General features: G+C 60.0%; 3 protein-coding genes across 3 annotated transcripts; 2 read left to right on the top strand and 1 right to left on the bottom strand.

The window, feature by feature from the left end:
* Nucleotides 1–480: 480 nt before the first annotated feature.
* Nucleotides 481–4,068, top strand: BXZ73DRAFT_88383 (uncharacterized protein; the record flags this gene model as incomplete). The annotated part of the gene is made up of 9 exons (XM_048024924.1): nt 481–569; nt 609–870; nt 892–934; nt 968–1,151; nt 1,185–1,215; nt 1,243–1,343; nt 1,785–2,342; nt 2,387–3,680; nt 3,736–4,068. 9 exons carry the CDS (start codon nt 481–483, stop codon nt 4,066–4,068), a joined length of 2,895 nt encoding a protein of 964 aa, XP_047880938.1.
* Nucleotides 4,069–5,442: 1,374 nt separating this feature from the next.
* BXZ73DRAFT_98432 (MFS general substrate transporter) lies at nt 5,443–7,803 on the bottom strand (the record flags this gene model as incomplete). The annotated part of the gene is made up of 15 exons (XM_048027684.1): nt 5,443–5,601; nt 5,666–5,742; nt 5,818–5,842; nt 5,908–6,123; nt 6,180–6,314; nt 6,387–6,570; nt 6,633–6,682; nt 6,739–6,814; nt 6,872–6,940; nt 7,003–7,020; nt 7,076–7,176; nt 7,233–7,277; nt 7,338–7,485; nt 7,545–7,606; nt 7,666–7,803. 15 exons carry the CDS (start codon nt 7,801–7,803, stop codon nt 5,443–5,445), a joined length of 1,503 nt encoding a protein of 500 aa, XP_047880937.1.
* Nucleotides 7,804–9,535: 1,732 nt separating this feature from the next.
* BXZ73DRAFT_88381 (G-protein alpha subunit) lies at nt 9,536–11,748 on the top strand (the record flags this gene model as incomplete). The annotated part of the gene is made up of 9 exons (XM_048024923.1): nt 9,536–9,722; nt 9,972–10,725; nt 10,780–10,898; nt 10,949–11,035; nt 11,102–11,178; nt 11,236–11,413; nt 11,466–11,548; nt 11,607–11,640; nt 11,699–11,748. The coding sequence occupies 9 exons, from the start codon at nt 9,536–9,538 to the stop codon at nt 11,746–11,748; spliced, it is 1,569 nt and encodes a 522-aa protein (XP_047880936.1).
* Between the last annotated feature and the right edge of the window lie 676 nt (nt 11,749–12,424).

Genomic DNA, 12,424 nt, shown 5'->3' with positions numbered 1-12,424 from the left:
GTCGTACTGCCGAAAACACTTTTTTGGCTGCAGACTGCAACGGAGTTTTAGCGTTGCAAATCAAAGGGTGGTCTGCACAGCGTGGTCAGTGCTGAGCGCTGAGCGCTGAGACACGATTGCAAAGCGGATGAGTTCAGTGTGTGTGCCACACCAATGCGGTTACGTGAGCGGCAAGCGCAACATATGGCGCGGTGGACTTCGAGACGACGTCCTTGTCCTCAGCCACCACCTCCGGGTTGCTCGCTACCCGTTGCGGCCCGTATTTTTGCACCTCTCGCACTTCTGCGTCTCCACTCTGGCCCGGGATTGTCTTCTCCCTCGTCCTGCTCCATCCCATCCCCATCCGACTTGGACGCCTGAACGCGAATCAATCGATTGCCCACCCTCTCGACCTCTCCGTCCCGTCGCCTCCTTTCAGTTCGCCTACCGTCGCCTCTACGGCCTGTGCCTTGCTGTTGCAACAGCAGCGCATCAAAACACATGGTGTCTCCGGCGCCGACCACTGCCGCCAACCCTCCCCCTCCTCTGTCCTACGCCGAACGCGCGAAGAAAGCCCAGAATGCAAAAACGTCATCTCATACTACCCCCCAGCGTCCTGCACCAGCTAGTACGTCTTTAGTAACCCACCTCGCTCCTTCGACCTCAGGCACGCGTTCTGCTCCTCCCATTTCGCGTCCTTCTGCCCTCAAACCTCCCCCGCATGCTGCTGCTTCTACCCCCAGCTCCCGAATACCGCCATCAGCATCTCCCTCGGCATATGCAGAAGCTCCTCGCGTTAAGACACCTCCCTCCCTGGACAGCTTTCCCGAACCGAAGCTGAATGGTGACTCTCTTCGGACTACCAGTGACTCTTCGCCCTTGGGTCTGCCGGTCGCTGTTACCCCGAAACAGCCTACTGCGCCTCCGAAGAACGTCTGGGAGATGCGCATGGCGCGTGCCGCGCACAACCGCCCGGCTCAGCCCGTAGCTGCTTCTAGTACTCCAGCTCCAGCCCCCGCACCGGCACCGGCCGCCCCACACACTACTCAAGAGGCCGTATTGCAGCAATCAAGTAGCTCCACTTTGTTAGAAAAAACAGCGACGCCGTCGCCACCTATCACCCATCCTCCCGCCAACGGACATCTCGCATCCTCTCCAGACGATGACGATCCGTTTGTTGTGAAGCCCGGTCGCTCCCCTGCAAGCCTCAACTGCACGCCTCCCATCATCGACGATGTTGAAAGCTGGCCTGAGGTTGGTCAGGCTCCACCTGTGGCGGAGTCGGGGAAGAACAAGGACCATGAGGAGGTGGACAGGAGTCACGAGAGAGAGTCGTCGCAGGGGCAAGGGACGAGGAAAGGTATGTTTGCCTAGGTCATGTTTACACCGCCCCTTCTGTGTTCTCCGTCTTTGCTGTGTCTTTGCTGTTCTTCTGATTAGCGCATACATTGACCACCCATTTGTCTGTGGCCTGGCATCCTTCACAGGAGAGAAGACGAAGTGGGTCCCTGCACCTCCAGAAGTTTTGCAATTCGAAGGACCGGCCCGTTCTCAGCATGGGCGCCGGAGTTCTCAGACGTACGAGCGATCAAACTCTCGTCATCCAGTCGGTACCTCTGCCGGTGCTTCCTCGTCGTCCGGTCCTGGCTCGCAGCAACAGAGTCGCACTCATTCTGCAAGTGGACGAAGGCCTACCCCAACACATACTGGTTCGGTTGGTCATTCACAGACGCAAAGTAGGACCGGAAGCGTCCACTCTAGCCCCCGACATCCCAATACACGAGGAGGCAATAGGAGGTTGCCAGACGATGTCAACGGCCTCGGTTGGGGCCGAACAGGAGCTTACGGTCATCTGGGCACAACTCACCAGCGACGTATGCTCAACCCCATCCTCTCCCTCCCCAAGAGTTCATCCCCTCTCGGCCATACCTCGCCACCCACCCCCCTGATGGTGGGGAACCCGAGGGCCTCATCCAGCTGCCAGACCCCAACAACTTCATCGTTCAGCCGTCATACTTCCCTCCTCCTCCTCCCTTCGGTGTGTCGCCTTACCATTCTCCGCATCCATCTGGATCACCCGCCAATGCACCGTACACCCTCCCACCCTTGTCATATCCCGGCCAGCCAGGAATGCCGCCCCCTGTGCCAATGTCTGGGTATGGCACCCCTCCTTATCCCATGTACCCTCCAACATACGGCTATTCTTACGGACAACCGTACATGTACTGGCCCCCTCCGGGGGCTCCTCCGTCGCACCCACACCCCAGTGCATTCCCTGGCGACGGCTTGCCACCGCCCACGATGATCGCACGACCGCCACCCCCAAGTGAGTCCGATGCCGTCGCCGGGTACCGTGATATATGGTCTTTCCTTCCACCACCGGCCAACGCAGGGTCTCGGCCTGAAGCGAGGAGCGAGGGCCAAGGACAAGGGAGCTTAGCTTTGGGAGTATTGGACTGGAGGGATCAAGCACACCCGCATCGCAGGGGTTGAGCGTTGTTCCGGAAGGTGCTGCGTTGGGTTTGGATGTGGGGAGCTCTTCGGCGCAGAACTCGGCAGCACTTCCGGCAGGACCAGCTGAGAAGAACGCGACGAAGGACGATGATGACACCAAATCGTTCACCGTCTTCTCAATCGGTGTCGCACCAGGCGAGCCAACCCCTTCGAGGATACGTTCGAGGACAAGGACATCGTCAAAGGGCCCCGCTGTGTCCATGGGAAATCAACCCCATCCGACTGAAACCTCAACCGAGAGCGTGGTTGCAACCGAGGTGGTGGACATGACCAATTCGGACTCGAAGTGGGAGTTTGGGACAACGAAGGACGAGAGTGCGGAAGATGGTGCGTCTGCCATTCCGCCACCCAGCGACCCCGCAAATACAGAAGCTCCCAACACCGGACCGCCTATCCCCCCGTTGAGTTCCACGTTTATTCCTGGTGGGCAAGCATACCCCGGCATGCCCCCTTACGTGCCCCCGGTATTCATTCCTGGCGCCCCGCTCAACGGTCTGCCTCCGCCAGTCCCATCCCCGTCAGCATATGCGCCTCGTCATCCTCCCCTCAGTGCTGAAGACGAATGGGCTGTTCGCGACTACGGGTACGGTTTCGGACGCGGTGGATCCCAACCCTCGTACTCACAACATCCCCCACCACCCCGCGAGGATCGATCGTACAGGCGCGAATTCCAACCGGGAGACCGTGATCAACACTTCGGTCGACTGCGACGAGGATCGTACGGCCAAGGCGGATACGGTTACGAGCGAGGCGGTGAGCGAGGCTCCTTCGGAGGACGTCGCGGTCGCGGACTGGGTGCAGGCTATGGTGGTCGTGGGTACTCCGGGCGTGGGTACGGTCGTGGAGGCTACGCTCAACGGCAACAGCAACAGCAGCAACAACAACAAGCATTTGTACCCCCACCTCAGCCAGACGTCGACGTCAATGGGTATTACGCTCCACCCGTTCCGACTTTGGCCACGTACATCCCGCAGGCCTTCGAAGGGTACCCATATGCGCCTTATCCGCCACCGCCACCGCAGGCGCAGATGGCGAGCACAGGGCCTAACGGGCAGCCCCTCACTATGCCCATGCCTCAGACGAACGTGGGCTTCCCCCTGGATTCCACGCGGTACTACCTCCTCGGTCAGCTGGAGTACTACCTCAGCGCGCAGAACATGGCACAGGACTTCTTCCTCCGTCAACAGGTGAGTTACATGAGTTTAGTTCGCTTCACAGGAAGCTGATATTCGTTTCGATTAGATGGACTCACGCGGGTGGATCCCGATTGACCTTATCGCACAATTCAACCGCGTGCTCACGTTGACCAGAGAGACGCATATCGTCGTCGAGGTTCTCTCGCTCTCATCCCTCGTCGAAGTCCGTGGTATGCACGTTCGCCCCCACCAATGGCAGCAGTTCGTGCTTCCAGCTGCTGCGGTGAGCACCATCGAGGGCGTGGACGGGCAATCCCTCGATCCTGCCGATCCTGCGCCGATCGGTTATGGGCACCCCGTTCCATCGGAGGCCGCAGAACATCCTCAACCACCCGAGGAAGACGATGAAGAAGATGTACAGTTCATTTTGTCGTCCTAGGTCACTGGCACTCTCAAACTCTGCCGAGGTACATTTACTCGAAGTCACCCTTGCTGGTCTCGGATTGCCCTGCTGGCATTGGACATTTTTGAACATTGATTGCTACCCTTCCCACTCCGCACCGTCATCCACCAGCACATTCTCGGTCCTCGTCTTCCTTCGGGCACGCTCGTATACATTGAGCATGGTTTGTACATTCTCGTCGCCTATCTGCGTTCTTTTTATGCTCTGCGGCTATCCTTTCATTACTCACGAGTAATACATGTCTCTGACCTCAGTCTTTCACTCTGCATTCCCCCCGTCTCTAGTCCCGTCCTCTTCCTCGTCTCGTCTAGCCTATGTCTCGATCACCACCTCGATCCCCTTGACTCCCCACGCACGTCCACAGTCATGCAACACGGTCCCTTTCCCCCAAGTTCCCCCACCGCCACCTGCAGTGACGACCGACCCACGTACATAGCGACAAAGCTGCTCTTCCTCGCCCCCCACGCTGTAATCACTGCTCCGGCCCCTTCGGTGCTGTACTCGTATTCCTCGGGTATGCATTCTATTCCAACTTCCGGGCCGCCCGTGCCCCCGCCCAATGTTCTTGCCCTCTTGCTCGATGTGATACCACCCGCTCAGCCATTCTCATCTCGCCTGTTGTCTCATTGTCTCCATGCTCCCTTCGTTCTGTCTCAATTCTCGTCCCATATCGCGCCGTCTCCCGCCAACATAAGTATTTATCCTTACTTTTCCGGTCCACTAGTACTACCATCGACTCTCCTCTGCACGACACCCTCACTATCATCTTGCCCCCCTCCACACACACACGACGTCCCGCATCTCGCATGTGCACGCGCCCACACGTACATCATCCACGTTTGGGTCTCATAGTATTGTATGCTACCACTCGATCGATGTCGCACCTATGAACTGGCCCGCGAATCCTATCAATGAAAAGAATCCCGACCGTTAACGTTCATACCCTCTCACGACGGCTGGGCCCCGTACAGTTATGCGAAATCGTGACTAATCGTTGCAGCAAGGTCAAGATGATCGATGCACAAAACACAGCGCAGTCGGAGCCGTACGCGAGCGCGGCACTCCGGGAGCAGGGAGCAGACACCGGCTCAACAGATAAGGGACACTGGGCACGAGTGTATTTGCAGGCCTGTGCATATGTGTGTGTGGCGCATAGCACTCCAAGGGATTGTCATGTTCTAGCCAGTACTTCGTGTATTCGTCGAATGGTCGTACGAGGACCCGTCTTTGCGTGTGCAGCGGCGGCGAGCCGCGTGGTCATAACAACTTCATCTGTCCGCTCATCCTTCCATCGCACGCTCCTCGAGCATCGAGTGCTGCCGCGGTCGCAGCCCAGTTCATAACCCGAGCCTACACCGCGTCCTGCTGGAGGTACTGCGAGCGCCGGCGGAGCGCCGGCCCCCACTTCTGGAGCGCGAGCGGGATGGGGACCATCAGGACCGCGACGCAGCCGACGAGCGTCGACGCCCAGCGCGGGTTGAGCGCCCTGAAGAGCTGCGTCGAGAAGAGCTGTGCGCGGGTCCGCGCGCTCGTGAGCCGGCGTACAATCGTGCACGCGGTGAGGGGGACGCACGGGGAACACCGCGCCGGATATGGAGCGGATGACGGTGAGCGCGCCGAGGGCGGTCGCGGCGGTGTGCACGTAGACGTCTGCGCGCCGTCGGGCGCGGCAGCGCGCGGGTCAGCGGAGCGCGGGAGGGGGCGCGGGGGGGCGGGGAGACGCACCGACGACGTAGTTCAGGAGCGCGACCTGCGCGGCCCCGGTCAGCGATCCGTCGCCCTCGGCCTCGAGCAGCGCGCGGGGGAAGTACTCACGAGGAGGGCGAGCGTCGAGAGGCCGAGGAGGACGCCGCTCATGAGCGGGACCCAGAACGAGACCGTCGGGAACGACGTCCACCCGAACCAGAAGAACGAGGCGGCGAAGAGCGGCGCGGTCCAGATCGCGGGCGCGAGCCGCACTTCGGGCGGGACGGGCGCGGGCGCGTGGGCCGCGACCGCGCGCTCGTACGCGGGCTGGATCACCGCGAGATACTGCTTGCGTGGGTGAGCGGGGGCACGCGTAGGGACGGGGGCGAGCGGGGACGTACGACGAGGAGCATGATGATCGCGCCGCCGGTGAGGGGGAGGTATGCGAGGCCGAGGCTGCTCGGCTTGAAGTGGTGGCCCTCCTCGAAGACGATTGGGTATGCCTCGAAGAGCATGTACAGGCATCCGCCGGTAAACTAGATTCTCGGATCAACGGACGAGCTTGGTTATGCGCAGCGAAACGGTCGGATAAAAGGAACGAAACGCACGGCAAGGTAGACTGTAGTGGCAATGAGAGCGGGTTCGCGCACGAACATGACGAACGGCTTCGAGAGCGTCAGGCGCAGACGACCACCGAGCGTGTGGCGCTCGAGGAGCTCGAGGGGGGCGCGGTAACGGTTGTCGTTGAGCTGCTTGCGGAGGCTGGCGGCCTTGCGCTCGAGGATGATCGGTCTAGGGGTCACGAGAGTATGTGAGCCCCAAAGACGGTTGAACCAGAAAAGGCGGGTGCGTACCTGTAGGTCTCTTTGTGCGTCAGAGCGATCATAATGGTGGAAACTCCGCACTGCGAAGACGTAAGCTCGTGCGTGTTGGTACACTGGATGTGAATGGATTACGCACCAGGATGGCTAGCAGCCAGAAGCACCACTGCCATTCAATCCCCGCACTCGCCATGTAGCCCCCAACGAGCGGGCCCCTGGTCAATGGGCCCATGCCGTCAAATCAAGGCACGCGGATATGTTATGAGACGTACATAGTAGGCCCTACGAACGACAGGAAGCCTAGGTAGATCAAAGCTTTCTCGCGAGTGGCGACATCCCAACTGTGATGAGACAGTCAGAGCGCGAACTGTGTTGTACAGGGGGGCGCGAGACTTGTGCTTACACGTCGGCCATGACAGCTCTGTGGAGAATTAACGGTAATTCAAACGAATACCAACAAGTGAAAGGGGACGTACGGGGCGATTGGGTGTGCACCAGCGGAGAATATTCCAGAGATGAGACGGAAGGTCGTGATCTCGGCCTTGTTCTTGGCCAGTGCGCAACCGATTTGAAAAGCCTGATGAGACGGGTGAATGAGAACGCGACTATGATGCGATAGTGTGGAACGCTCACGGTGAAGACGATAGAACAAGCCAAGAGGACGGGTCTGCGACCATACTGAAAGAGTCTGCGAGTGAGCGCCGGCTAGCGAGAACGAGAGCGAAGAGTCGGACGGACCTGCTCAGAGAGCGGGCCCCAAAGGACGGGTCCTACACAAAATCCCACGATGAACAAGGTGATCGTGAGCGCTACCAGCTCCGAACTGAGACCGAACTCCTTTGCGAGGGCACCGGCAAAGCCAGATGGGATTGAGGAAGCGAAAGTGCTGGATGAATAACGGAGATGTGAGCAGCGTCAGGACAGTACTACGGGAAGAAGACGGACGTCAAGAAGACCAAGTAGCAGTCGAAGACACAGAGGTACCAGCGATACCACCTCGGCCAATTCTGTCGAGGGTGTGGGATGTGAGGAATCAGAGAAACGGTGAGACGTAAAGAGAGCTGACGTGCGGGTCCTCGGGATCGCCCTCTTGGAAGTGAACGACGATGAGATCCAACTTCTCGGCAGAATCCTCGAGCTCTGCCTCGGCTCGCTGCACGTACTCCTGCGCGTCCTCTGCTTCCAAGTCCGAAAAGCGTTTCATGTTTGTGCGAGGACTACCGGGCGTCAGATGTGTCGCATACGATGCAGATGAGGGTGCAGAGGATGGGGGTTGAATCCGCAGTCAAGGAGGCCCGGTCGTTGAAGACGTCGAGGTGGAGAGGACGGCGTGGCGGCAAGGCGCTGGGAGCCTACCTTTCCATTGGAGCATTGCGCTTGAGCGTTGCGCTTGAGAAGAGTTGACGGGTCGTGGCAGGAAAGTTGAGCGGGCCGAATGAGAGGACGTAACTTTCCGTGGACGGGAAAAGGCAGGGCCGCCATCGTTCTGGACAGCAGACCCGGGGCAGTCATGCTTCTCGCCCGCCAGGGAGGTTGAGCGGAAATGTGGACGAGAGATTTCGACTGGCTCTCCGCGGGAAGACATGCGAGTGAGCGAGTGTGTTCAGCTACAGAGCGTTGTTGCTGGGCGGAGACGCGAGGGGCAGCTGGAGCCGGGATAACATGCGGTGAGAGATGATCGGCGAAGGGGCTCATAAATGGAAGCCTTGAAGCTTCACGCGAGGGAGGTCGGCCGGGAGGAGGAATGTTCGTCGTCCAATCATCGCACCGACGCGTAGGGGCGCGTAGGGACGGCGACTGGGTGGCGAACAGAGCGCAAACACCGGGCACGCGTCTGCCAGGCGAGGCCGCGTTACAGACGCTGAGTGCTTCGTTCTTCCGCGACTGCAAGAACGCACCTGTACATCGCATGTTGCAAGCACCTGGGTATCCGTGAGCCAAACAAGTTGCAACGATCAAGCTGGACTCACCATTTATATTACCCAGCCGTGATGGTGTATTGAGCTTAATGCCGTGCTTTCTTGAGCAAACATCGGGTGGGGGCTCCGCACGAGCCAACGGGGTTCGCTTTATGACCGCAGGGTACTAGTCGAGATCAAGGCGAGACCGGCGGGCAGCCCTCGAACGGGCGCGCGGACGGCGCTTGTTTCGCGCGCTCAGGACGCCAGCGCTGTGTGGCAGGACGGGCCTATTCAATACTGCGAGGCATTAGTGATCGAGCTCGGCGAGCGTTGACTGCGCCTCACTCGTCTGAGGGCTGGAAAGGAGGTCGGAGTTCAGATCGACTTCGTTCCAATCGCGCGGCGCTCGACGACCCAAGCGCCCGATGGGCCAAACGGACTAGCGCCCGACTACCATCAAATGGATTTTGTTGAGTAAGCTGGAGAACAAGCCCGATGGCAAACAGTCCGACCTGAATTCAGGCTAAACGGTCATCGTCACTCTTCCTACTTATCGGCCTGTCCCTCCTGGGCCTGCAACCGCGATACTTCCACCCGAGATGAGCGGTCTGCGGATGGCTACCATAGGGAGGCCGGCGCAGCCTGTGCTTCAGAGGTCGCTTGTGGCCGCCTCCTATATGTTCTATCAAACTCTGGCTCGGTCAGGATGGCAACCTTTCCCCGGTCACGGACCACACAACGCCACCGCCGACGCAGTCTAACCTCGTTCAGAGCCGATGTCGCCACGGACCCGGGGTACCGTGCCTCGGTAGGGCGCATCAGGGATCCCCAGATCCTATCTGCGACGCCTCCATCCTCCCTGACGGCCTGAGCATTATAATCCACCCTCACCGGCCCATGCCCTGCTTCGCCCCTCTTTTCCCCGCTTGACGGTCGCCCCCCCTGTCCCCGTTGCTTCGGCCCCTTTCTGCTGTGCCCCCCAGCACATCCACTATCCACACCATGGCACTCGCCATCCGCCGCAAAACCTCCGGGATGTCGTCCAGCGAGAATGCCTGGCCGCCTCCACCACCGGCAGGAGAGACCGACCTGGAGAAGGAGCTCCGGACAGAAGAGGAACGAGAGGCAAAACGCGTTTCCGACGCGATTGATCGCGTGCTTGAGGCGGAGCGACAAACGATGCGGAAGAAGCGGAGAGAAGAGGTCAGACTCTTGCTGCTCGGTGCGTCGCAGCGTCTTGCCCGCTTCCCCTTGCCCGCTTCTCCTTGCCCCCACCCCCCGCCGCTCGCGCGACGAGATGTCTGCAGTCCACTTCGGGCGGCTCCGCTGACCGCGCATCCCGAACTTCATCTCCACATTCCCCGCTCGCTGCTATGATCCCAGTCCTCTCACACACCCACACATGATTCGCGAGCTGAGACTGACGTCCACCTGCCTTTCTTCTCCCGCGCTCCGTCGTTCCCGGCACCAGGCCAGTCCGAGTCTGGCAAGTCCACCCTCCTCAAGAACTTCCAACTCATGTACACCCCCACCGCCCTCCACGCCGAGGCCGCCGCCTGGCGCGCGGTCGTCCACCTCAACCTCGTCCGCTCCGTCAATTTCATCCTCGACTTCCTCACCTCCCACACCGAGCGCAACTCCGCCACGCCCGGGTCCTCCGACGGCCACTCCCACGAGCACGGCGGCCATCGCCACCGGATGAGCTCCCTCGCATCCGGCGCGGGACAGGGCTCGGGCATCCGACCGAGCGAAGTCCGGCGCTACAAGCTCGCGCTCTCCCCGCTGCTCCAGGTCGAGGTCATCCTCGTCCGCCAGCTGCGCGCCGCGGACTCGCCGCGGTCCCCGGTCTCGTCCCCCACCGTCGCTTCGCCCACGAGCGCGACCGGGCACAGCTTCGCGAACGGACTCGGCGCCCGGAGGGGCTCGAAGCCGGATTTGGGCACCGCCGAGGGCGGCTCGATGGACCTGGAGAGCGGGGCGCGCGGGGGCAGCTCGGGGGGCACGCGACACACGGGGGTCGTCGTCCCTGGGGGGAAGGGATGGAAGCAGCTCTTCGGGTCCGGGGGTGCGAACAGGAAGGGCAAGGACTCGGCCGCGGAGGAGCTCGCGGACGCGCGGAGGATCCTGGACGCGTGCAAGACGCACATCGCCGCGTTGTGGGCGGACCCCGACGTCCGCGCTGCGCTGCGTGACGCCAGCTACGCGCTGGAGGAGCAGTCCGGATTGTGAGTCCCGCGCTCTCGTCTGGTCGCGTGCCACGGCTCACGGTGAAACGACAGCTTCTTGGACCAGGCGCTGACTGTGGCAGATGCATCCTATGAGCCGACGGTGGAAGACATCCTACGGGCGCGCCTCCAGACTGCCGGTGTTGAGGAGCATCGGCTGATCATGGAGACATGTGAGTACTTAGTATTTCGGCTCGCTTCGCGCACTGACGCCGTTGGATAGCGGCGGAACATGGGCAACAGTGGGTCTTCTACGACGTCGGTGGTTCTCGAGGCCAACGTGCTTCATGGGTGCCATTTTTCGAAGACGGTGTGTGTTTTCTGCCCCCACGTTGTGGTAGGGTGATACAGCGGCTGACCGGGACCGCCGTTGCAGTCAACGCCATTATTTTTATGGTTTCCACGGCCGGCTTCTGCGAGGTACTCGCCGAGGACCGCTCAGTTAACCGGCTGGTGAATCATTGCCGAGGTGTCTCAATAGGACGGACTGCTGACGGCCTCGTGTTATAGGCGGATTCGTTCAATTTATGGAAGACCATCTGCTCAAGCAAGCTTCTCATCTTGGTCCACTTCATGTTGGTGCTGAACAAAATGGACATCCTCAAGACGCGACTCACAAGTGGGATCGAGTTTTCATCGTTTGTGCCAAGCTATAAGGGCTCCAACGATGTTGAGGGTGTCACAGAGTGTAAGTCCACCACCAACCAGCGACGGGAGTATGCGCTGAACGCGTTCGACAGACCTGAAGCGCAAATTCACCGTGCTGCACCACCACCATTCCCCCCAGAAGCGGCACCTTCACGTGCACTCTACGTGTGCCATAGTAAGTCGCCACTCGATGGCTCTGCGGGCTGGTGCTGAACGTGACCAACCCTGCGCAGAATGTACAAATGACTTCGGCCGTACTCACCAACAGTATGTGTTTTTTCTCATTTTCAAGTCTCCTCGTATTGCCTCTAATTTTGCTTTGCAGTCCGAAACACTATCCTCGTCAACTCACTCACCTCGACACACATCATTTGAATCACTCCCCTGTTTTGTTACATGTCTCATCTGGCTCCGCACCACGGACTCGCACGTACTGGTGTTCATAATCGCTTGTTCGTTTCGCTACTTCCCTACATGCTACTAATCGGATACGCGCTGTCCAACCCAGTCGGCTATTCTTATTCGCGCGTCGACGTCCGTAGCTGTAGAACAGGTTGTTCGTACTCTATGTATCCCTGCCTTACCTTACTCACATCTGCTGTTCTTTCCTGCACTTGACTGGCTCACTTACGTGTACTGTGTATGAGCCAAAGGCGCTCAGAAGTAGCCCGGACGCAACCTGGACGCCCTCGCAGCTCCCCGATCGAAATCTCCTCCTTCGGCTGGAGCGCCCGACGCGCCTCCGCCGGTCTCGCTTCGTGCCTTCGGGTCGCTTGTTTGCATGGCATTCTGGAACGTCCAAATCACTCGGCTCGCTCGAGCGAGTCGCTCTCTTGCGGTGCCACGCGCGTCCTGGCCCACTGTCCTCGGAACCGTGCAGCGTGTCAGATCACTCACAAGTGTCGATTTCCGGGTGGAGCGTATCGCGCGCAGCGGCTGCGTCCCTGATAGCGAAGTAATCTCTGCGACGTGTGTGGCACGGGACCTCAAGGGGCCTGTAGGTCGTGCCTTACGACCCTGAGGTGTTTTACGAGTAGTGATTATTGAATTC

This window comes from Epithele typhae, assembly GCF_022376455.1.
Source record: "Epithele typhae strain CBS 203.58 chromosome Unknown BXZ73scaffold_7, whole genome shotgun sequence".
Lineage (NCBI taxonomy): Eukaryota > Fungi > Basidiomycota > Agaricomycetes > Polyporales > Epitheliaceae > Epithele > Epithele typhae.
The sequence above is the reverse complement of the archived record's forward strand: the minus strand, read 5'-3'. Positions and strand labels throughout refer to the sequence as shown.